This window comes from Pristiophorus japonicus, chromosome 15 (genome assembly GCF_044704955.1).
Source record: "Pristiophorus japonicus isolate sPriJap1 chromosome 15, sPriJap1.hap1, whole genome shotgun sequence".
In the NCBI taxonomy this organism is placed as follows: Eukaryota; Metazoa; Chordata; class Chondrichthyes; family Pristiophoridae; genus Pristiophorus; species Pristiophorus japonicus.
The window spans coordinates 128,669,036-128,694,770 of record NC_091991.1 but is presented as its reverse complement, the minus strand read 5'-3'; the positions used below and the strand labels follow the sequence as shown (position 1 = coordinate 128,694,770).

The window sequence follows — 25,735 nt, the reverse complement described above, 5'->3', positions numbered from 1 at the left end:
TATTAAATGTTGGTATTGAGAGAGATTTAGGTGTCTTAGTACAAGAACCATAGAGTTAGCATGTAAGTACAGCAAGCAATTAGGAAGACAAATGGCATGTTGGCCTTTATTTTATGGGGGTTGGAACACACAAAAGTAAGGAAGTCTTGCTACAATTGTACAGGGCCTTGATGAGACCACACCTGGAGTACTATGCACAGTTTTGGTTTCCTTATCTAAGGAAGGATATACTTGCCTTCAAGGCAGTGCAGCGAAGGTTCACCAGATTAATTCCTGGGATGAGTGAGATGTCCTATGAAGAGAGATTGAGTAGATTGGGCCTATACTCTCTGGATTTTCGAAGAATGAGACCCCTCCAATCAAAATTCCTATCCTTGTTTACAAATCAGTCCGTGGAATTGCCCCTCCCTATCTCTGTCAGCAACACAATCCCACAAGATGTCTGCGTTCCTCAAATTCTGGCCTCTTAACCATCCCTCATTATAACTGCTCAACCATTGGTGGATGTGCCTTCAGCTGCCTGGGCCCTAAGCTCCGAAACTCCCTCGATAAACCTCTCCGTTTCTTACCCCTCTTTCCTCCTTTAAGACGCTCGTTAAAACCTACCTCTTTAACAAGCTATTGATCATCTGTCTTAATTTCTTCTCTGGCTCAGTATCAAATTTATCTGTCTGTTGTGTAGGGCCTTGGGATGTTTTACTACGTTAAAGGCACTATATAAATAAAAGTTATTATCTCATTCAAATATTTAAGAATCTGATGGGGATTGATAGGATAGATGCTGGAGAGTCTAGAACTAGGGAGCACAGTCTCAGGATAAGGGATTGCCTTATTTCTTCACTCGGAGGGTTGTGAATCTCTGGAATTCTGTGGATTTTGAGCCGTTGAGTATATACAAGGCTGATTGTTGGACTCTAGGGGAACAAAGGGATATGGGGATTGGGTGGGAAAATGGAGTTGGTCGAAGATTTGCCACGATCTTATTGGATGACGGAGCAGGCTCGAGGGCTGCTCCCTAATTCTTACTACCTTATGTTCTTGGATTGGGTGGTAGCCTGAGGCCTCACATCAAAGAATAGGAGAAGTGGACAGACAGTAAATGCTATAAAATCAGCAGTTTAGAACAATCAATCCAGAATGTACTTGCAAAAAGGTACATAGATCATTTAAAATGTCATGAATGGGTACGGAAAATAATCAAAAAGGCTAATGGAATGCTGGCCCTTATATCTAGAGGACTAGAATACAAGGGGGTATAAGGCATTCTTCAGTAATACAAAGCCCTGGTTAGACCACCCCATAGGAAGGATATATTGGCCTTGGAGGGAGAGCAGTGTAGGTTTATCAGAATACATAAGAACATAAATAGGAGCAGGAGTAGGCCACATGGCCCCTTGGAACCTGCTCTGTCATTTAATACGATCATGGCTGATCCGATCATGGACTCTGGTCACTTCCCTGTCCGTTCCCCATAACCCCTTATTCCCTTTATCGGTTAAGAAACTGTCTATCTCTGTCTTAAATTTATTCAATGCCCCAGCTTTGACAGCACTCTGAGGCAGAGAATTCCACAGATTTACAACCCTCAGAGAAGAAATTCCTCCTCATCTCAGTTTTAAATGGGCGGCCCCTTATTCCAAGACCTCTAGTCCTAGTCTCTCCTATCAGTGGAAACAATTTCTCTGCATCCACCTTGTCAAGCCCCCTCACAATCTTACACGTTTTGATAAGGTCACCTCTCATTTTTCTGAATTCCAATGAGTAGAGGCCCAACCTACTCAACCTTTCCTCATAATCAACCCCCTCATCCCCAGAATCAACCTAGTGAACCTTCTCTGAACTGCCTCCAAAGCAAGTATATCCTTTCTTAAATATGGAAACCAAAACTGCATGCAGTATTCCAGGTGTGACCTCAGCAATACCCTGTATAACTGTAGTAAGACTTCCCTGCTTTTATACTCCAGCCCCTTTGCAATAAAGGCCAAGATTCCATTGGCCTTCCTGATCACTTGCTGTACCTGCATATGAACCTTTTGTGTTTCATGCATCAGGTCCCGCTGTACTGCAGCACTTTGCAATTTTCTCCATTTAAATAATAACTTGTTCTTCGATTTTTTTTTCTCTGCCAAAGTGCATAACCTCACACTTTCCAACATTATACTCCATCTGTCAAATGTTTGCCCACTCACTTAGCCTGTCTATGTCCTTTTGCAGGTTTTTTGTGTCTTCCTCACATTGCTTTTTCTCCCAGCTTCAGCAAACTTGGCTATGTTACACTCGGTCCCTTCATCCAAGTCATTATATAGATTTTAAATAGTTGGGGTCCCAGCACTGATCCCTGCGGCACCCCACTAGTTACTGATCGTCAACCTGAGAATGAACCATTTATCCCGAATCTCTGTTTTTTGTTAGTTAGCCAATATCCATGCTAATATATTACCCCCAACCCCCTGAACTTTTATCTTGTGCAGTAACCTTTTATGTGGCACCTTGTCAAATGCCTCTGGAAGTCCAAATACACCACATCCACTGGTTCCCCTTTATCCACCCTGTTCGTTACATCCTCAAAGAATTCCAGCAAATTTGTCAAACATTACTTCCCCTTCATAAATCCATGCTGACTCTGCCTGACTGAATTATGGTTTTCCAAATGTCCTGATACTGCTTCTTTAACATTTTCCCAATCACAGATGTTAGGCTAACTGGTCGATAGTTTCCTGCTTTTTGTCTGCCTCCTTTTTTTTTTAAATTGGGGCCTTACATTTGCAGTTTTCCAATCTGCTGGGACCTCCCCAGAATCCAGGGAATTTTGGTAAATTACAACCATTGCATCTACTATCTCTGCCGCTACTTCTCTTAAGACTCTAGGATGCAAGCCATCAGGTCCAGAGGATTTATCTGCCTTTAGTCCCATTATCTTACTAAGTAACACCTCCTAATGATTGTGATTATGTTAAGTCCCTCCCCCCCCCCCTCCCCCAAATCGCCCCTTGACTATCCACTGTTGGGATATTTTTAGTGTCCTCTACTTTAAAGACTGATGCAAAATATTTTTGATAGCTGAATGATATCTGGACTCCAAGGGTTAAATTAAGAGGTGAGATTACTCAAACTAGGGTTGTAATCCCTGGAAATTAGAAGGTTAAGGGGTGATTTGTTTGTAGTTTTAAAGATATTAAGGGGGACTTGAGGTGGATAGAGAGAAGTGATTTCCACTGATTGGTGAGTCTAGGTCTAGGGGCATAATCTAAAAATTAGAGCCAGACCTTTCAGGAGTGAAATTAGGAACCACTTCTACACACACAGGGTAGTAGAAATTTGGCCAACTCTTCTGCAAATGGCAATTGATGCTAGATCAACTGTTAATTTTAAATCTGAGATTTGTTAACCAAAAGTATTAAGGGATATGGGGCAAAGGTGGGTATATGGAGTTAGATCTGAGGGGATGAAATGAAACAGCAGAAGGCAAAATGGGGAACTCGGTAGAGTACGTGGATCAGATCTGCTTCCTTCCACATTGTGGTGCTTCTATGTTTAATGCACTCAAATAATTTACAATATCAGTTTGCAGTCTTAATTTATTGTAACTATTTCCGATTTTAATTTGATTTATATTTTGGTTTAATTTATGTTTGTCTTGTAAAGAAACATTTCCCATATGGTTCTTTCGTTTTGGCCAGTATTTTCACCTGTTTTCCTGAAGGCATTGACTCCTTACTGGGGTACAGTTCCATGGACATTTCCATCTCCAGTGACGATTCTCCATGTGTGATCCGTGACAGTGTGTTGGAGACTATTGAACTGTGAGGGGCATTACAACGAGTCTGTTCCAGCCCTCGCACAGTCTTGAGTGGAATCCTTGGACAATACTTTTTCACTCGAGTGTGGCCAATTGTAATGTCTCACTGCCATCCTAGCTAAGATGAACCAACCAGCAGGGTCTGCAAATTACATTTTGGGTCTCATAGTTTGTATGGGTCAGCTATGCATTTTCTTTACTAACTGAACCCATTTCGGAATCTTAATACAAAAGCAAAATACTGCGGATACTGGAAATCTGAAATAAAACCAGAGAATGCTAGAAATACTAGCATTTGAGAAATACTCAGCAGGTCAGGCAGCATCTGTGGCAAGAGAAACAGAATTAACGTTTCAGCCTGGATTATGTGCTAAAGTTCTGGAGTGAAGCTGAAGGTAAAAGTGGGTTGGGAGAGTGAACTTGAAGTGGCAAACCACATAAAGATCAGAATTATGCCAGTGAGCAGAATTAAAATGTTTAAGAAAGTGATTAGCTAATTTGCAGGAGGTATCCCCCAAATAGTTTACCACACGATGAGCAGAAAATATAATGTTAGATTGTGGGAAGTGCATGCACATTGTTATCGCGTACAAAAAGTATGTTTGGAGCACCAGACAAGTGTGTGGCATAAAACAATTTGATAAATATTATATATGCCACCGTTTCATGAGAATGTTCCTGAGGAGGAGATGCTGCGAAAGAGGGTAATGGAAGGTTGAAGATGGATGCAAAAGGAGTAATTTCTTTGGACAGGTTAGAAGATGTATTTGGCTGGATCATTTTGTAAATGGTGGAATGTAATCTGGTGGAAGCTAATGTGGATGGTTAATGAAATGTATAGAGATAGAGAGAGAGCGCAGAGTTGTGGGAAAAAGGGTGGTCATGGTTTAGGGTTTTGTGGATAACAGAAGGGAAAACCTTGGTGAAATAAAATAATACAATATTTTAGAAATTCTGATGTGGAGAGTAGAGTAATTTAGAACAAATACAATGGAGATAGCAAAATAAAGAAAACACTGGAATGTTTGCAGAAAGGAGAGTGGGAAGAAACATAATCTGGATTCCTGTAGGACCAATATAATAGATACGAGTGGCAAGCTGGAGAATGAGAGATCCAGGAAGGAAAGGAACTTCTCCAGGTTGGAGGGTGGGCCTGAATAGGATTGGAACAGAAAATATAGCTGCAATCCATGAGAGTTCTGACAAACGCTTTTAATTTAGAGGTGTGTGTGTAGGGAGTTTAGAGGAATTTACTTCACAAGTTTAGCTAAGCCAAAGAAGCTTGATGGTACTTGTGGCACTATTTGAAGAAGAGGTGAAAGCACAAAGACCATTCCAGTGAGGTAGGGGTAGTAGGATTAAGACCCATGGTGGAGACGATGACTGGGGCAGAGAATCTGAATTTGCAGAGGTGACTAGTCCCCTGGTTTTCCTAACCACAGCTTGGTGCTTTTACCCTGACTGAGATTGGGAATTCGCTGTGTGTCGAATTGTGGTGTGAATTTTTATCTGTGGAGCTGCATTACTGGCTTATTGTGAAACCTATAACCTTGGAAAGCAAAACTGTTTTCTGTCGGGAGTCCAGTCCGCTATACTATGACTCAAGTAATATTTTCATTTATTCAATGGAATTGCTCATCATTGCACACACATTGGCTCTTGGAGGCAAATTGCTCCAGTTATACAAGCAATGTACTAAATTCCAATCTATTTAAGCGCTCTGTTTATGTGGGATGTTTAATCCCATATATTTGAAGTAAACTGTATGCATGCAGTTGATGTAATAATTTTGCTTGCTTCTCATTTATTGGGTGGATTTTACAGTAATGACTTGCTACTTGCTTTCTGTTGCAGTCAGTGACATTGGTCATGCTAATTAACGCATTGCTTTCTAACAGGAGTTCTCAAAGACTCCTGTAACTTTCCTTCATTGCTTTCTACACTTGAATATATTGGGCTATGAGCTGCTGTACGAGTGACTGTAATGGCATTTGCATTAGTTAGACTTGCCTTTGCACGTTTAGGTTTTAAAATTTTTTGCGTCAAACTGATAACATCGCAGCAAGGGAAATGGCATCTGGGACCTAAGTGAAGAGGGCAAACAATTGTGTATCTCCTTAACCAATCCGATTCAAGGATTGTGAAATTAACAGCGTAAGGTCTCAGAAGGAGGGTGAGTTAGAGTGGGTGAATTCAGTGTACAATCAGAAACAGAAATAAAGGGCTCAGTTTTCCCAATCCGGGGGGGGGGGAAGGGGGGCGAAAAAAACGATGCCATCCCTTCTGCGCATGCGCAAAAAAAAAGGATGTTTTTGACGTGATTCTTATGGGCGCGCATGCCCAGTACAGCTCCCGGTCTGCATTCGGCCATTTTTAAAGAGCCAGTTGTGTGTGAAAACTTTAATTCTCATTGGAAAAATCGGAGCTGCAGTACAAGATGCAACGTGGCGCAAGGACCAAGAATTTCTTACAGGATGAAGTGGCGGCACTAGTTACTGAGATTGAGGCCAGATAGCATACACTGGACATCAGCAGAGGTCACATAAAAGTTCCACCTAAAGAAATGAAGAAACGCTGGAACCAACTCGCACAAGATTACTGTGCAATGGTGACCACCCCGAGGTCTGGAGGCCAGTGCAAAAAGATGTGACAGGAGTAGTTAGTGTAAGTAATATTTTCATTTATTCAATTGCAATTGTAAATGTAACCAGCTGTATATGTCCCACCCAGCAGAAAGACACCCTCTCTCAAAAGTTATGTTTTCATTTTTGCAGAGGAAAGTACACACAACAAACAAGAAAAAACTTGAACAGGAGGAGACCCGGCAAATCTGCAGCCACTGACACCCTTGGAAGAGAGGGTCGCTGCTTTGATGGGTCCTGCCAGGAGAAAAGCAACCACCACTGCACAAGCTGGGCCCACACTTGACGGAGAGGGTAAGTCCTGCAAATTCCACAGTCTGGCTTTGCTAAATGTTAAGTACTGCGCAGGCTAGCCATGCTTCGGTTCATGGGGATGTCTCCGTCAGCTACGCTTCGGTTGATGCAATGTGCTATCATTCATAGTGGTCCTTCAAATCAGCCTGCTGCCTGCGCTGTGTGAACCTACTCATGTCACCCACCCTGCCCCCTCCTCTGCTGCTAACCATTTGCCTGTTCTGTTCTATTTTGCAGAACTTGAGGCCAACCCTGACGATGCAGAAGAAGATTCAGACACGGATGAGCCTGAAGAGGAGAACATCTTCCAATCCCACCTTCCAGACCAAGAGCATGGGGGTGAGGAGGAGGGGGAGGTGATGGATGAAGGTCCCACTGTTGTACTCACTCTGGAGGAGGTGCAGGTGCTGTCCATTGAGGTACCAGCCCCTTCCCTGAGTGGTACGAGTGTTGGTTTCCCACTGCCCGAGGCTGGGGATTCCAGTGGGATGCAGCGAGGCACATCCAGGGTGAAAAGGGGAAGGAGACCTCGACGGCGCTCTCCTGAGGTGCAGGATCTAAGAGATGTGGTTCAGATGATGGTAATGAGTGCAGAGAACATTGACCTTATCTGGTCACTCCTGGACACCATCAGTGGGGTGGGTGATGAGGTATCTGGACTGTCTGGAGAAGTAACAACGCTCTCACGAAAAATTGGAACACTTTTTCAGTAACGTGAGGGAAGGAATGTCTCAGTCAGCCGAAACAATGTTGGTGCACACGAGGAAGAGAATGTTGCAGGCAGCTGATGCGCTGTCAGTGAACATGAGGGAGGGAATGTTTCAGATAATGGACACACTGTTGCTAAACATGAGGGAGGGCATGCAACCGGTAGCTGAGACACTGTCAGTGAACATGAGGGAGGGAATGTTGGAGTTAGCTGCTGCAGTAAGGGAACATGCCCAGACCCCGCGCCCATTGACCGAATCAACTGCCACTTCCACTCCAATCCCCAGACCAGCCTCTGAAGAGGCCCAAGCTGGGCCCTCCACATTACCACCTGCCCCCACTCAAGAAGTGCATATTACCTGAGATGTTTGAAAGATTAAGCTTGGTACCAACCCGAGAAACGCTGCGCCGCTGCCTGCGGGCAGGAGTGGAGTCACCAAGACCAAGCGCAGCGGGCGGTCTTAGAATAAGGTGGAGGAGAGATGGGTGTAGCCTTTCTTTGCTGCTGCTGTTGTTATTGTTGTAACTGTTCTCAAATTAAAAGTTTTTTGTAAGTTTACAAGTTTGTAGTGATCTTGACTAAATAGTTTAAAGTTTGATACAAGAATATTTTTATTTAAGTACAAACAAATGTTAAACTTTTGAATAAAATATATTTTGCATTATAACTGAATCATTTACATTATTTGTTCCATTATTAACACAACTTTTTGGAAGTAAACAAGAATCATTTCCATCATTTGTTCCATCAACACAACATTACGGAACGGGTCCAAACAGTAGACATGGTCCATTTGGAATAGTTGCCGCTGAGCCTTCAGGCAGCAAAGCGCTCACTGATGAGCTGCTGGCGCAAGGCTCGAGCAATCGTTAAAGGGGCACAACGGCTCACCCTCTTCCGCTGTTGTGCTCCGGGTTTAGGTAGTTGCATGGCTTCCTCGTCCTCCTCGTCGTTGCATCTTCCTCATCTTCATCAGTCACTCTCTCACCTCAGGTGGGTCTTCTACTACCAGCTGCTGCTGCCTCATGATGGCTAAGTTATGCAGCACACAACAGTGAACTGACCAACAATCTCAGGGACGTATTACAAGTGGCCTCCGGATTGGTCCAGACATCGGAAACGCTGTTTCAAGATGCCTGTGGTCCTCTCTATTATGTTGCGCGTCGCAATGTGCGACATGTTGTAGTCCCGGTCAGCTTCCGCCCGAGTTATGTGTAGGATCGTCATGAGCCAGGTGGCAAGGCCGTTCCCTTTGTCTCCCGGTAGCCAGCTGTGCCCTTCTGGCTACTGCTGAAACATGGCAGATATAATGCTCTCGCGTAGGATGAACGCATCATGGGTGCTCCCAGGGTATCTTGCATCAACTGACATGATGCGATGCATGTCGTCACACACGAGCTGCACATTCATGGAGTGGAAGCCTTTTCTATTCCTGTACGTCTCAGAATCCTACAAAGGTGCTTGCAAGGCGATTGTGGGTACAATCAATGCAGCCCTGTACCTTTTGGGAAGCCAGCAATCCTGGAGAAGCCCACAGCCCTTTCACGCATTGCCTAGGTGGTCATGGGGAACTTTATGTAGTCATTCCTCCGGGCATATAGTGCAGCAGTCACCTGCCGAATGCAAATGTGTTGCATGTTGAGAAATGGCGCACACATTCCCAGTTGTAGCTTGGAATGATCCAGATGCATAGAATGAAAGTGCAGCTGTAATCTTCACTTCAACTGACAAAGCAGTCCTCCTGATGCTTCTAGGTTACAGGTCTGCTTTTACTAACTCACAGATTTCAGTTACAACTTCTTTGTGGAAACGCAGCCTTCTGACACCATCTGCATCACTCAGGTGCAGGTACGAAAGCCTGTCTTGACATACCCGATGTGAGTAAGGCCTCCTGCCCATCACTCTACGTGCTCTGAGGTTCCTCATGCGATGACGTCGAATCAGTTGTCTCCTCCGCAGCACCATCATGTAAAAGGCTTGCACTAGGTATGGCATTGTCAGTATTGCCCCCATGATTAAATTTTACCTTTGCAAGAAGCTCAAAATGGCAGGCAGGACAAGGTTCTTTGATCTCTCTCCCCAAGGTCAACACCTTAGTATGGATCACACCCAGGTCTGAGCAGGCATAATAATCGGGACACCTCCACCCCTCTTTCCCCTTGGTTTCCCCCCCCCCCCCCCCCCCCCCCACCGGGCTTCATTTGATGCGCGTTGTAGACTTATCATGCCTTCCATTCGCCTTGCACAGCCGTCCCGTTTCTCCCCCCCCCCCCCCCCCGCCGCCGCCGCCCCCCCCACCCCAGGCTTCTGTTCAAGCCGAGCTCGTGTCTGGGTGAGGGACCGATTCTGCCAGCGTCTTTCTGCGCTGATTTTTTAATGTGCTCAGAAGGTTTTTCGGGAGTGGTCACATATGCCGTCTGAGGAGAAATTAAAATTGGCCAAACTTGCATAAAAACTGGCGCAGACATCAGGTTATGCCCACATGATACAAAAAAATCTAACCTAAAAAAATCGTAACTAACTGATTTACGCTGGCGCACAAAGATTGGGAAAACTTGGATTTTTAAATTTAGTCCAAAAAAAAACAGCGAATCACTGGAGAAAATTGAGCCCAATGAGAGGGAAAGACTGGATTAAGAGAAGGAGAAAGGAAAAGTTTTTTTAATTTAACATTTTTAAAATCACTAACAATTAAAACCTGAAGAAATGAGACTCTGCACTTGTAGTAATTTTTCAGTGCCAGAGAGGTTGACTCCACAGGTTTCTGGGTTTCCCGTGCGTTTCTGTACCCATCGCTCCCAGCAGGTCTGCAGGTAAAATTCAGAGGTACTACCTGTTTAATGCCCTTATCTGTTGAAAATCTCATTACTGACTTCCTTTCTCAGTTTGGCTTCTTGCCTTTTTAGCTTACACTTTTTAGGTACCCCTCTTCTCCATGTCTCATTCCTTGTATTAGTGATCTCCTCTTAAGGGGCCCAAGTTTCCACATGATTCGCACCTGATTATTCGGAGCAACTGGTGGAGAGCGGACTATTTTAGAAATCGCAATTCTCCACATTTTTTTTTCTGCAGTTCTAGTCAGGTAGAACAGTTCTAGTTTAGAACAGAATTTTTTCTTCAAAAGGGGGCGTGTCTGGCCACTGACGCCTGATTTGAAAGTTTCCACAGTGAAAATGTACTCCAAACTAAAGTAGAATGGAGCCAGTGAAGATTTTTGTAGAACTGAAAAAACCTGTTCTACACATTTTAAAAAAAATCAGGCGCAGGTTACAAATTAGGCGTCCAGAAGGAGGGGGGGGGGGGGGGGGGGGGGGGGGGGGGGAAGGGAACTCATTAAATTCGACAATAAATCCTTATTTATACTTCTACCAATATTATACAAATAAATCCATCCTGAATAAACATTTATAAGCCAAGAAAAGATTAAATAAACCATCTTCCTACCTGTGTAGAGAGAGAGAGAGAGACGGGCCTGGTCGGCGCGGGGGAAGCGAGTGTCTGGTCTTGTCGGGGGCAGGGAACAGGAGCTGGCCGTGGGAGGAGCCTCATTCACGCAGCCCCAGTGAGGCCATTCAGCCAGGGCTAGGGGCTGCGTGCTTCGGGCCCCTCCCACACAGTTCGGCGCCTGGAGCTACTGCACTTGCTCGCATGTGCAGAGGTCCCGGCACTGTTTTCAGCGCCGGGACCTGGCTCCGCGCCCCCTACAGCTCGTGCTGGCTGCGCCGAGGGCCAGAGGACCTGTAAGTAGGTGGAGAATACCGAGGATTTTTTTAGGCGCGAAAAACGGGCGCCCAGCTCGGAGGGCCGCCCGTTTTTTTTTCTTGTGGAAACTTGGGCCCAATAATTGGAGACACTTTATGACCTACCCCTGTGTGGAATTCATCCAGTCCCAACATTTAGAACCATTTTCTTTGTGTCCCGCTATTGGTAACTTGGTGGCTTTGTCCTCTTTCTACTGCTGTTCCTCTATATTAGATCATTCCTTGAAGCACGCTCAATATTTTGGTAATTTTTTTGTTTCTTCTGCCTCATAGGCTTCGCTCTACTACTTATTTTCAGGCTCCCATTTGCTATTGTGTTAACAGCTTTACTTTGATTCCTAACAGATTCCACTTCTACTTCAACTTTTATTTCATTCCTGTCAGCTTTTTTTTTAAACACCTTTGTGTCCACCCCAGTGTACCCTATTTCCTTTTAGAGTGCTAATTATCTCTAGGCCGCTGCTGTTCAGACTACCTCTATCCTTTATCATTATCCTCATCTTCATCCTCCATCTTCATCCTCCTCCATCTTCATCCTCCTCCTTCATCCTCCTCCTCATCCTTCATCCTTCATCCTCCGAAATCCACTCTAAACGTGAGTTCTTAGGTGATTGAACAGTCCAATACAGGAATTACAGTCTCTGTCACAGGTGGGACCGACAGTCATTGAATGACAGGATGGTTGGGGAGTATGGTTTGCCGCATGCTCCTTCCACTGTCTGCGCTTGCTTTCTGCATGCTCTCTGCGATGAGACTCGTGCTTTGCAAGATCCTTTTTCTTATAGTCTCATGTTAGCACAATGAGTAAAATATCTCGCGGTGCTTTGTGGTCATGATGGATATCTGTGAAAACCTTTCGTCCTACCCCGCTAGGTAACCTCTTTACACACAGCTATTGATTTGCAAATTTCAACTCCAGCACTCTGAACTGTGGTGGCAGCTGCCAGGTCAGCGTGTGAGCACCGCGGATTCAATGCTATAATTTACTCCCAACATTTCTGATTCAGATGGTAGTTATTTTACTTCACCCTCGGTAAGAATAAAAAACAGCTCTTATGTTACTGGTTTAAAGTTGAATAATGGTCCGGATTTTGCGGTAGAAATAACGGTGAGACCATCAATGCTGGCCGCTATCCAGGAGTAAATCAGACAGCAACTTCTGGAGACCGCACTTGTGCAGTTAAATGCAGAAATCAGGAAGTTGTGTCCAAGTTGTCCTACTCCTTCACCAGCTTCGCTCTGACAGTATCTCATCGAGAGACTTGGCATTCACGTACATGGAAGGGCTAGAATTTGTAGTACTTACCCACTAGATACCCACTATATATGCTAGGAAAAAGTTAGGGCATGTCCATTCAAGTGCAAGTGAATTTTTAATGGTGTGGTATGTCTTAATTACTGCCAAACAACATCTCTGGCACTAAAAATTACCTTTTTTAAAGGAATGGAGTCTCATTCTTCAGATTTTAATTATTGTAGATTTAAAAAAATTAAATATTAATATTAAAGTAAACTTTTTTCTTTCTCTCTTATCTCTCTCAACCACATCTTTCTTTCCTTCTCTCTTTTGCCTTCTGTACATTTGGCGTTGAATTAAATATTCTAACTTTTACTTCCCGGCTTAGATTCTGTGTGTATCTGTAAGGATTCTTCAATCTGTGTGGTTAAAGAAACACACCATTGTCCTGTTCACACAGGTGCCAGATCATCTGTAGAGGGCGCCGCACTGTTTTGACTGTCTAAAGTTCCAGTGCAAAAGCCCAAAGTCTGACCGCAAAATCCGGGCTAGCGTGATTAGTGCCCAAACTGTGTAAACAGACTGATTTCAAACCAATCACTTCTTTCCCTGACACAGCCAGTTTAGGGTAGAGGTGAGTATAAATGCTGAGAAATTGCCTTCAGGTTTAATCATCTTGATCTAAACTGAGAACATCTCCCAGTCAGTTTGTATAATAGATTGCTGTAGTTTGCTGTCATTTGCTTTGACTGAGTGCAAAGTGTTTTACTTTTGCATTATCTACATGCTGTAACATTTTTTTAGCCGAGCGGCTCAAATTTGAGACTGTAAAACTCAGTTATTTATAAATAACTAATGAGTACATTTCTTACGCTTTTAGATGGATAAAGTAGTTTTTTGGTAGATATAGCAGTTGTGGTATTTTTTTTCTTTGTAAAGTGCCTTTATAAGAATAAATTGTCAGTTATACTGTGTACTTACTGACGTACTATGTGATATTTTACTGTACTTTTTCTTAAAATATGTCTGCTTTTTATCTGGATAGCGGCAAACAGAATTTTCTAGCAATTGTGCCCTGAGCAAGTCGGTCTCCAGTTTGTTGGAAGACTGTCGGGGGACAAGAAATCTGTTTTAACAAGGAGGGGAATTTGATATGGATCAGCTCGCCCTCAGAGGGATCGTTGCAGTGAAATGTGACTAAAAGAATTACATATGCTAAAGATAGCATTTAGTGAAAGTTATAAATCTGATTTCATTTTTGTTTTGCTTGAAGGTATTCCAGAGACCGTAATTACAAAGCTGAATTGGAAGCATGCTGCCTCGAGGCTGTACCTCTGGAATATGGCGACTTCCATCCTCTGAAACTTATTACTGTATGTTCCCCAACAACACTCTACTGTCCTCATCTGTAAATTATAAAGTGAATTTGTTAGTAAACATAAGACAGTGTGGTTATATTAAATTCACAATTATCAGCATTATATCTTGTATTATGTGTGATTGTGATACAGCACTCCAGATACATTCCCACAAGGGGGAAAAGGAGGACAACCAAAGCCAGAGCTCTCTGGATAACGAAGGAGTGAGAGAGTAGGATGAAGCAGAAAAAGGGGGCATATGACAGATGCCAGCTTGGTAATGCAAGGGAGAATCAGACTGAATATAAAATGTACAGGGGAGGAGTGAAAAAGGAAATAAGAGGGGCAAAGAGACGGTACGAGAATAGATTTTCGGCTAAAATAAAAGGGAATGCTAAGGTCATCCATAGGCCTATCAATAGTAAGAGGGGTGGTAGAGGGGTGGTAGAGCTGACTAGGGATTAAAATGGAGATCTATTGGTGGAAGCAGAAGACATGACTGAGGTACTAAGTGTTGCACCTTTCCTTCTTGGACTTGTATTGTCATTTTTGGTGGACAGCAAAGTCTTGGCTCTTTGCAATATTGAATCAAAATCTTCACTTATTTGGCAATGGTATTTTTGGTAAAGGGGGAGAGCAAAATCCATATGAATTGCATATTTTGAGTAAAAGGGTGAATTTTTAAATTAAGACCTAACCTGTTTACACAACTGTAAATTGACAAAACCAAAATCATGTAATAACAGTAATAACTTTTTTGGAAGGAGAGAAGTTTAACTTTCATTTTTAAGATTAATCTTGCTTGGGGGAAAATGCAACAAATATTTCAACAATTTCACTTAAGGCAAAGCAGCCAGTACACACACCACACATTTTCGGTTGCATATGAAATTATTTAGTAAATCTTTACTACATCATTCAGGGTATCTTATAAAAAATGTTTGTCTATTTAATTAAACTGCAAATTAACATGGCACCAAATTGCAAAGATGCATTAATGAGAGTTAATATAGTAAAGTAATATATTTATTTGATAATCCTTTTGTAGGTCACCGAATCAAAGACGAAGAAAGTTGTCCGTAAAGGAAGTACCTCGTCTACCTCTTCTTCTTCCTCGAGCTCGATGGTGGATCCTCTGAGCAGCATGCTGGATGGCAGTGACCCTCTATCACTATTTGCCGCAACAGCAGATCCCCTCTCATCTGCAACCATGACAGGAAAAAGCAACATCAATACGGTATTTTAAAAATAATGGCTGTGCCATTATATCTTTGACTTTAGCTAAATTGGGTAAAATTGTCACCTACATTACAAAGATATGAATGTTCTTATTGAATTGCATTTTAATTTTTACAATTTACTTATTCTTTGCTATTCTGACCAGATTCTAAAATAAATTTGAATCCTCCCCTTTCGAGTTGTGAGCTTGGACAACAGTTGGGTAATAGTGAGTGGCATATTCACGGCTTCCATTTTATTGCTAGCAACGCCAGAATGTTGGCATGTTCTGTTAGATGGGATCGCTGCCATTCTTTCCTCACTTGCTGACTGGGCACCTGATCTTGAGGTCTGTACCTCACACTTGATTGCAGACTAGCAGCATGCTGTCTGTCTGCAATCAAGAGTGAGTGTTCGCTAAGCCAGGGATCAAGAACCAGCGAACCAACTGGCGGTGTATTTGGTATTATTCAGTTACTCATTTTGCAGCAATCCGTATCTGTGTGAGCTGATGCTTCTGAACTTCAAACTGAAAAGTGGATTTCTAAACAACAACAACTTGTATTTATATAGCGCCTTTAACATAAAACGTCCCAAGGTGCTTCACAGGAGTATTAGGAGATTAAAAAATTGACACCGAGTCCCATAAGGAGAAGTTAGGGCAAGAGGAGGTAGGTTTTAAGGAACATCTTGAAGGAGAAAAGAGAGGCAGAGAGGTTAGGCAGGGAATTCCAGAGCTTAGGGCCTAGGCAACAGAAGGCATGGCCACCAATGTTGAGCGATTTTATAATCGGGATTCTCAAAAGAGCAGAAGTAAAGGACAGAACGCAAGTATGTCCATGAAATAGGCAATGATAACACATCCCAATGTGGATCTTCTGTCTGAGAATACATTTTAAACCTTATACTATCGAGCAAATTCAAGATGGTCCACTACTGTATTCTAAAGGCCGCTGGGGATGGACAATAAATGCAGCTTTCCCAGCATTGCCTATAACAACCTGCATTTATATAGCGCCTTTTAACGTAAAATGTCCCAAGGCGTTAGTAGAAGTTTTAAAAATGCGAGAAATAGGTATTGTTGCATTTTTGGGATTGGGTGTTGCTTTTGAGTTCAAGGGTGAATCAATACATTTAAAGCTTCACTGTTTATTTCTGCAATTTCATGAGAGCTTGATAAGTTTCAAACTTTTTGGAAAGTATACAGAATGAAAGAAAGCTCAGCACATGTAGCTTAAAATAAGTTGAAGAAAACACATTGGTCATGGACTTTGCAATGATTTCCAACTAATCTGAGCTCTTTTTAACACCACCTGTAATCTAATGTTGGGTAAAGGTGTTCTATATTAAATGAACAATTGTGTAGGTTTGCTATCATCGCATTTAAATTAAGACTTGCTTTTGTCAAAACTCAACCTTGTTCAGAAAGGGATTCTATTTTACAGACATTGTAAATGGCACAGCTTGTTTTTATTTGCTTTGATACCCATCATTTGGATTATATTACACAGGATCCTGGTAAAAAGCAGCGTGACAGAGAAGAGGATACAGCAGTAGGGATTGACTTTGAACCATGGTCTGGGAAACGCAGTTATATACTTGCACGATACACAACCACAGAAAAGCTATCCATAGTAAGACCTTCAGACAATTTTCTATATTTTGTAATAGTATTTAAAGATTTGGCTGTATCCTATAATATTGCCTCAAATTCTAATGAGAAATTACAATTAAATAACAATGAAACAATTCAGACAACTGCCTCTAATGTAGCTATTTTTAAACATGCTTAATTATATTGTGTTTAATATTTACATATTGCATATCTTTACTGTCAAACTGTCCAGCTCTTCTGTGTTTTGAAAAGTATACCTCCCAATGGACTAACCATAGCTTTCAGATTTTATGATTTGACAGTTTCTTGTTTGGTAATCCAGATGTGTACACAAAACTAACAGCTAATTGAAGTAACCCAAATGACTGAGAAACGTGGGCAGAATGTATTCTATTTCCATCTGGTTTTAGTAGTTTATTTTCATAACGCATTACAGTCTTGCGCATTTTTTGTAAATGGCATTTCTTTAATATAATTTATTGAGCCCACTTGTGCTGTTTCCTATTGAGTCACATTACTTTTCTATTATGGTACTTGTACAATGCAGTAATGTGATTCTGTGATTTGCAGTTTCTCTGTACAGTGCATTGAATTTTTTTTCCAACTTGATTAAGATGGGCAACATTTGGAGAGCAAATGTAATCATTTGTGCAATATTCATAAATATCACTTTGAAGAGTTTCATTACAGACAGCCAGAACACTAAAGAATTGAGTATTCAATTATTTGTTTTGTTTTCTACAGTAGAATAGCATTCTGTTATATATTTTAGGATAGATTCTGCTTTTTCCATTATCTTTTTTTTTGATTTACAGAATTTGTTCATGGGATCTGAAAAAGGTAAGTAGCAGGAGTAAATTTACTTCATTGTGAAATGCTACTTTTTCAACCTTCATTCAAAATTCTCAGGATTTGGTTTTAAAAATTGCTTCTTTATTATATATCCTCATATAGGTAAAGCTACAAGTCCTGGATCTGCTGTTTCTGAAAAAGTGAGGACTCGTTTAGAAGAGTTAGATGACCTAGAGGAGGTAAATAAGAGTTCTCTCAAATCAAAATTTTGAATTGGTTCCTAGTGGAACAGGGGAAGAAAGTAAACACATTATGGTCCCAAGTTTCCACATGATTTGCACCTGATTTTTAGGAGCAACTGGTGGAGAACGGACTATCTTAGAAATCGCAATTCTCCACATTTTTTTTTCTGCAGTTCTAGTGAGGTAGAACAGTTCTACTTTAGAACAGAATTTTTTCTTCAAAAGGGGGCGTGTCCGGCCACTGACGCCTGATTTCAAAGTTTCCACAGTGAAAATGTACTCCAAACTAAAGTAGAATGGAGCAAGTGAAGAATTTTGTAGAACTGAAAAAACCTGTTCTACACATTTAAAAAATCAAACGCAGGTTACAAATTAGGCGTCCAGAACGAGGTGGGAGGGAGGGGGGGGGAAGGGAACTCATTAAATTCGACAATAAATCCTTACTTATACTTCTACAAATATTATACAAATAAATCCAACCTGAATAAACATTTATAAGCAAAGAAAAGATTAAATAAACCATCTTCCTACCTGTGTGAAAGTGCTTCAGCCATCGTTCGAAGGAAACCGCCGTTTGTTGCCGCGGAGGGGAGGGAGGGGAAGGAGACAGCGGCTTGTTGTCGCGCAGGGGAGGGAGGGGAAGGAGACAGCGGCTTGTTACCGCGGAGGGGAGGGAGGGGAAGGAGACAGCCGTTTGTTGCCGGGGAGGGAGGGGAAGGAAAGGAGACAGTGAGAAGGGAAGCCTCTGTGCTGATGTGCTGATGGCAATGTGATTTTATTAAAAAATGTTCAAAAATTAAATAGCTACAAAGAACTACAAAAATAGCCGAGTGTCAATGTTTTTTTCACACTGAGCATGCGCGAACGCTCCAACGCGCACGCGCAGCGTTGCCGGCAGGAAAAAAACTAATTTAAATAGTACCCGCCCCCTCCCACTTACAAAATCGGCGCGAGTGTAGGCTCCGCCCCCCTGGGCGCCGAGCCAAACAGACAAGGAGCTGCAAAGCGCTCGAGAATAGCGCGGTTTTTTTCTGGCGCCCGGAGGGGCGCCCGTTTTTTATCCTGTGGAAACTTGGGCCCTATATGACTTCTATTTGTTTTCTTCCAACCATTGGTAAATGCCAGCAATAATTAAACAGAAAGAATAATAATTTAAGAAAGGAAGTTGATTTAAATGATGAGGCTGTAGGTTGCATATTTCAAAACTGTTGCAGATAGTTTACTTTTTAAAGAATGTTTAAATATTTAAAAAAAAATTTATTCTAAGATTTTCTTGGATCACTGATACAGGTTTTCGATATATCTGAGGCAGCTAATGGGTCTAGAGGCTGACTATAGGTTATATTTTTCATACATATGATTATAGTACATATGGAGCCAAGTTTCAGCCTGAGTTGCTCCTGCTTTTTTGGAGCAACTGGTTTAGAATGGAGTATCTAAGAAATTTGAATTCTCGGCATTTAGTTTGCTCCAGTTCGAGTCAGTTAGAACAGTTTCACTTTGGAACAATTTTTTTTTCAAAAGGGGGCGTGTCCAGCCACTTACGTCAGTTTTCAAAGTTTAGGCAGTGAAAACTTACTCCAAACTAACTTGGAATGGAGTAAGTGAAGATTTTTGTACGTTCGAAAAAACCTTGTCTACACTTAGAAAATCAGGCTTAGGTTACAAATTAGGCGTAGGGAATGAGGAGGAGGAGGAGGAGGAGGAGGGGGGGTGGTGGGGGGAAGGAAAGTCATACTTATACAAATAAAGATCCAACCTGAATAAAAATTTATAAGCAAAGAAAAGATTAAATAATCCATGTTCCTACCTGTGTGAAACAGCAGCAGCCTTCGAGCTGCTGTGCTTCAGGCAGGCCTTTCATGTTGGAGATAGGCAGGGGTGGCATCAGTGTCTCGACGGCAGCCCCAACAGCGGCAGCAAGCCGCCTTCGAGCTGCGGTGCTTCAGGCAGGCCTTCCTTCCGTCAGTGGCTGGCCGGCAGCCGAGGAAGCAACACACACGCAGCTTTTGAAGGGGGTTGAGGCCATTCGGCCATGCAATAGGGGCGGTATCAGTGGTTGGCCGGCAGCCGAAGAAGCAACACGCACACAGCTTTCGAAGGGAGTTGAGGCCATTCGGCCACGCGATAGGGGCATCGTCAGTGACTGGACGGCAGCCGAAGATGCAGCAAGCAGCCTTCGAGCTGTGAGGGGACGGAGGCCATTTAGCCACGGGATAGGGGCATCGTCAGTGACTGGACGGCAGGCAAAGACACAGCAATCAAGCAGCCTTCGAGCTGTGAGGGGGACTGAAGCCATTTGGCCAGGGACAGGGAGAGGCAGCCACATAGAGTTTTAAACTTAAATTTGCAGAATGGGTGCTGCATTGTCAATACCACGTATTATGCAATGGTTCGCCATCAATTCACTGCATAGGAGAGAATTGATTAGAGCTCACCGCACCAGGAACGTCGTAGCCCGTAGGTCAATGGGCAGGAGACCTTACCCACGTCGACAATATCGAGCCAGGCGCTCGTACCTGGACATGAGCGAGGCTGATTGTGTCAAAAGGCTGCGTTTCTGCAGAGAAGTTGTTGCTGAGAGCAGATTTGCAGCCCAGAAGTAGAACGCCAACTGCCTTGCCTGTTGAAGTGAAGGTAACAACTGCACTTTCTTTCTATGCCTCGGGATCGTTTCAGGCTACAACTGGAGATGTGTGTGCCATCTCTCAACGTGCAATACATGCCTGCGTTTACCAGGTCACGGCTGCACTGTATGCGCGAAGGAATAACCATCAATTTCTCAATGACCGCACAAGCGATCCATGAGAGGGCTGTGGACTTCTTCAGGATTGCCGGCTTCCCAAAGGTACAGGGCTGCATTGATTGTACCCACATAGCCTTGCGAGCACCTGTGGAGGATTCTGAGCAGTACCGAAATAGGAAAGGTTTCCACTATCAATGTGCAGCTCGTGTGTGACGACAAGCAGCGCATCATGTCAGTCGATGCGAGATATCCTGGCAGCACCCACGATGTGTTCATCCTACGCGACAGCGTTCTATCTGACATGTTTGAGCAGCAGCCAGAAGGGCAGAGCTGGCTAATGGGAGACAAAGGGAGGGCTGACCACCTGGCTCATGACGCCCCTACGCGTGACACGGACAGAAGCTGACCGTCAAAACAACACGGCGCACATTGCGACGCGCACCATCATTGAGAGGACCATTGGCATATTGAAACAGCGATTCCAATGCCTGGACCATTCTGGAGAACAGTTGCTATACACTCCTCAGATTGTCGGTCACTTCACTGTTGTGTGCTGCATGCTTCATAACTTAGCCATCATGAGGCAGCAGGAGCTGGTAGTGGAACCAGAAGATCAACGTGAGGGTCCAGTGCATGATGATAGTATTACGGAAGAGCAGGATGTGGATGATGACGATGATCAGGAAAGCATGCAAGTGCCTGATGCTGGAGCACGAGGTCGGAGGAGGGCCGTCCATCGTGCCCCTTTAACGATTGCTCGAGACTTGCACCAGCAGCTCATCCGTGAACGCTTCAACTACTGATGCCTGAGGGCTCTGCGACCACTGTTGCGCATGGACATGTTTATTCTTTGCAGTTGTTCCTACGTTGTGTTGTGTTAATGGAACATGAAACAGTTTTAATGAAAAAATATTTTATTGAAAAGTTAATGTCACTAATATATTTGTTGTATCAAACTATACTTTTTATTATGACTCTTGAAGATCACTTAAAAACCATAAGATCACTTAAGTTGTAAAGTTACAAATCTTACAAAACAATTTCAATTTGAAAAACGCTACTACAGCTCCATCAAAAACAAAAGCAGCAAAGAAAGGCTGCAACTATGTCTCATCCATATCTGTGAATGTTCACTTCTTCATGGGGGTGTCATTTGATTGGCCGGGCTGTGTGCCCTTATTGCAGCAGCTACCTCAACCAGGCCCTCCCTGATGGCCTGTGCCGACACTTGCATGCCCTCCCTGACGGCCTGAGCCGTCAATTGCACTCCCTCCCACATTCCCTCCCTAAGTTCCTGTGTCATTACTGCTATTTCTCCCGTCAGGACCGTCAACTCTTCACCCACTGCACTGACGCCACCGATGAGTGATCGGGTAAGCTCATTGGTCTCCATACCCAATGCCACAACCTGAGCCGCATCTGTTGCACGCTGCATCTCAGGAGAACGTGTCTCCAATCTCCTTCTCCTCTGCCTCGTGGCGCCACTACACTGGGAGGCGCGGGCACGGACGGTGGGACGCTCAGTGTTGCAAGCGGCACCACTACACAGGGAGGCTCAGGCTGGGATGGTGGGACGCTCTGTTCCAGACGACAGCACTCGAGTGCGAGACATGGGCTGGGATGTTGGACGAATGGGTGTAAACTGCTCCATGATACCAGCAGCAGCACTGGAATCCGCAGCGTCGGAATCAAAACCATAGTAGGTGGAACCAGAACCTATGTGAGAGGAAGGCGCAGGCTTGGACGGTAGTGTACTGACTGTAGAATGCTGCATTATAACAGCAGCACCACTGGGACCCGCAACATCGGAATCCAAACCATGGAAGGTAAAACCAAGACCTATGCTAGGGGTTGAAACTCTGATGCCCTTTGATGGGGGCTCATAAACATTAATTTGGAAGCTCTCCCCTGCAGACATTTCAGTCATCGCTGCCATCATCCAGTCTGGTTCGTCCGCATCTGGTTGTACTCGTTCTTGTTCTATACCCTCAGGGCTGGCAGCAGCAGCAGCATCATGTTCTGCAAAATACATCAGAACAGTCAAATGTTTAACAGCAAAGGAGGGGGCCGGATGGGTGGCATGAGTACTCTCACACATAGCAGGTTAGGCAGCAGGTTGATTTAAAGGGCCACGATGCATTTTCAGGACTTACCCTCTTCCTCGCGTGCTTGTGCTGTACTGATTGCTTTTCTCCATGTACAACTCATCATAGCAGCTACCCTTTGTTCCAAGGGTGTCAGTGGATGCAGATTGGGCGTGCCTCCCTTTTGTTGTGGGCCAATTTCTTCTGCAAAGAGTAAAATATAACTTTTTACAGAGTGGTCAGTCTGCAAGGTGGGACATACAGATAGCCAGGTTACAATTACGATTAAATTAAAACTGGGAAATATTACTTACACTAACTACTTTACCAAGGTCGTGCCATTTCTTTTTACACTGGCTTCCAGATCTCCTGGTATGCATCACTGCGCAGTAATCTTCTGCAACTTGGTTCCAGCGATTCTTCATTTCTTTTGGTGGCACTTTTATGCGACCTCTGTTGCTGGTATCTAGCTCCTGCCATCTCTGCTCAATTACGTTGACTAATATCTCCACCTCCTCATGCAAGAAATTCTTTGTTCTTGGTGGACGTTGATCCATTGCAAAGTTGAATTGGCACTCTTATTTCTCAAAACACACACTCCTTAATTTACATACACCAATATAGCACCGGTTCTACAAGTTTAGCAGTGAAAAGCTGAACTCACTGATTTCAGCAGGTGATTTATTCAACAGTGCTGCTAAAAGCTCTCCCTCACACACACACACACATCAAAAAATTAAATCACAGGGGTCCAAGAAACAAATCTTCACTTTTCCTCCAGTCCCTTTAAAAATGGCCGAGTGCCAATGTTTGTTTCTCACTGCGCGTGCGCGCACGCTCCCAACGCGCACGCGCAGGGTTGCCGGCACGACGTTGCCTCATTTGAATTAGACCGCCCCCCACTGCTTACAGAATCGGCGCGAGTGTCTGACTCCGCCCCCCGCTGTGATCTGCGTGCCGCACCAAGCTGGCTTAGAGCTCTGAGGAGCCGGAGAATCTCGCAGTTTTTTCCTGCGCACTTTTGGGCGCGAAGAATGGACGTCCAGCTCAACTTCGGCCCTATATTTCTGTAAAATAATTAGATTACTGACGTAAAAGATGTTACATTAATTGTTAATATTTCCAATGTAAAATCAGGAAATGAACCCAAGTATGTTTTTAGCAATGAAAAGTGTTACCTAATTTTAAGTACTTGAGCTTTATCCTTCAGTTGAGAAATCTCCCTAATTCTTTTACTTTCTGCCACCATTTTTTCTAAACTATTTTTTGCATAACTTTTGCATTCATCATGAAGCTGAAGGGTTATTTTTCCAGTTAGGTCATCAGTAGGTCATTAATACTGCTGTATTCAGTCCACTGTACATTATAGAGAATGTTTGACATTATTTTATATAAACCACCATCGGAGTGCATTTTTTTGTCCCTATTTGTCGCAATAAGCATTGAAAATCTGCATTCAGATGAAGTACTGAAATACTGTAGAATTGTTTTTACCTATGTGTAAGTCTCTGGGATTTTTCCACAATAAATGTTTTATTCATATCCACTTTATATGCTGATTTCCGAGCTTGAAGTGTTTGCAGTTCACTTTCCCATATAAAGCAATTTCTGAAATAATGTGCAACCGTGGGACACTTGGGAATATAAACTGTGCCAATTTTTATTTTTAATTTCTATGCCAGTGTCCAGCATGCAATTCAATAAATGAGTTGTGAAGGTTAGTTTACTATCAAACAAACTAACTTGTAATGTTGGGAAATAATCTCCATAGTAAGGGCCCAAGTTTCGAGCCGCGCCTAGAACGGCGCAGTCCCGACCTGGACGCCCGTTTTTCACACCACAAAGTGCGCCTAAAAAAAATCCTCCGTATTCTCCACCTCCCTGCAGGTCCTCTGGCCCTCGGCGCAGCGCACCACGAGCTGTGGGGGGGGGGGGGGGCGGAGCCAGGTCCCTGCGCTGAAAACCATGCCGGGACCTCTGCACTTGCATGCTACAGTGCAGTAGCTCCAGGCGCCCGAAACTGTGTGGGAGGGGCCCGAAGCACGCAGCCCCGAGCCCTGGCCGAATGGCCTCACTGGGGCTGCGTGAATAAGGCTCCTCCCACGGCCAGCTCCTGTTTCCTCCCGACTCGACTCGACTCCAGCTCTCCCTCCCCCCCCCCCCCCCCGGACCGGACCCGACTCCCGCGCCACCCGACCCAACTTCCGCTCCCCCCCCCCCCCACCCGACCCAACTCCCGCTCCCGCTTCCCCCCGGCCCCCCCGACCTGACTCCCGCTCCCTGACTGGACCCGACTCCCGCTCCACCCCCACCCAGACTGGACCCGACCCGACTCCTGCTTCCTGCTCCCCGCCCCCGGACTGGATCCGACCTAACCTCCCCCTCCCGCTCCCCGACCTGACCTCCCCCTCCCTCTCCCCGACCTGACCTCCCCCTCCCTCTCCCCGCCCTGACCTCCCCCTCCCTCCCCCCGCCCTGACCTCCCCCTCCCTCTCCCCGCCCTGACCTCCCCCTCCCTCTCCCCGCCCTGACCTCCCCCTCCCTCTCCCCGCCCTGACCTCCCCCTCCCTCTCCCCGCCCTGACCTCCCCCTCCCTCTCCCCGCCCTGACCTCCCCCTCCCTCTCCCCGCCCTGACCTCCCCCTCCCTCTCCCCGCCCCGACCCCCCCCTCCTCTCCCCGCCCTGACCTCCCCCTCCCTCTCCCCGCCCTGACCTCCCCCTCCCTCTCCCCGCCCTGACCTCCCCCTCCCTCTCCCCGCCCTGACCTCCCCCTCCCTCTCCCCGCCCTGACCTCCCCCTCCCTCTCCCCGCCCTGACCTCCCCCTCCCTCTCCCCGCCCTGACCTCCCCCTCCCTCTCCCCGACCTGACCTCCCCCTCCCTCTCCCCGACCTGACCTCCCCCTCCCTCTCCCCGACCTGACCTCCCCCTCCCTCTCCCCGACCTGACCTCCCCCTCCCTCTCCCCGACCTGACCTCCCCCTCCCTCTCCCCGACCTGACCTCCCCCTCCCTCTCCCCGACCTGACCTCCCCCTCCCTCTCCCCGACCTGACCTCCCCCTCCCTCTCCCCGACCTGACCTCCCCCTCCCTCTCCCCGACCTGACCTGACCTCCCCCTCCCTCTCCCCGACCTGACCTGACCTCCCCCTCCCTCTCCCCGACCTGACCTGACCTCCCCCTCCCTCTCCCCGACCTGACCTCCCCCTCCCTCTCCCCGACCTGACCTCCCCCTCCCCCTCC

General features: G+C 44.9%; 1 protein-coding gene across 1 annotated transcript in view; it reads left to right on the top strand.

The window, feature by feature from the left end:
• vps35l (VPS35 endosomal protein sorting factor like) overlaps nucleotides 1–25,735 on the top strand; it is a 164,894-nt gene that overhangs the window by 2,392 nt on the left and 136,767 nt on the right. The window contains exons 2-6 of the mRNA XM_070900915.1: nucleotides 13,716–13,815; nucleotides 14,849–15,037; nucleotides 16,530–16,652; nucleotides 17,449–17,473; nucleotides 17,588–17,664. Of these exons, the coding sequence (XP_070757016.1) occupies nucleotides 13,716–13,815; nucleotides 14,849–15,037; nucleotides 16,530–16,652; nucleotides 17,449–17,473; nucleotides 17,588–17,664 (514 nt within the window). The remainder of the gene's footprint in view (nucleotides 1–13,715; nucleotides 13,816–14,848; nucleotides 15,038–16,529; nucleotides 16,653–17,448; nucleotides 17,474–17,587; nucleotides 17,665–25,735) is intronic.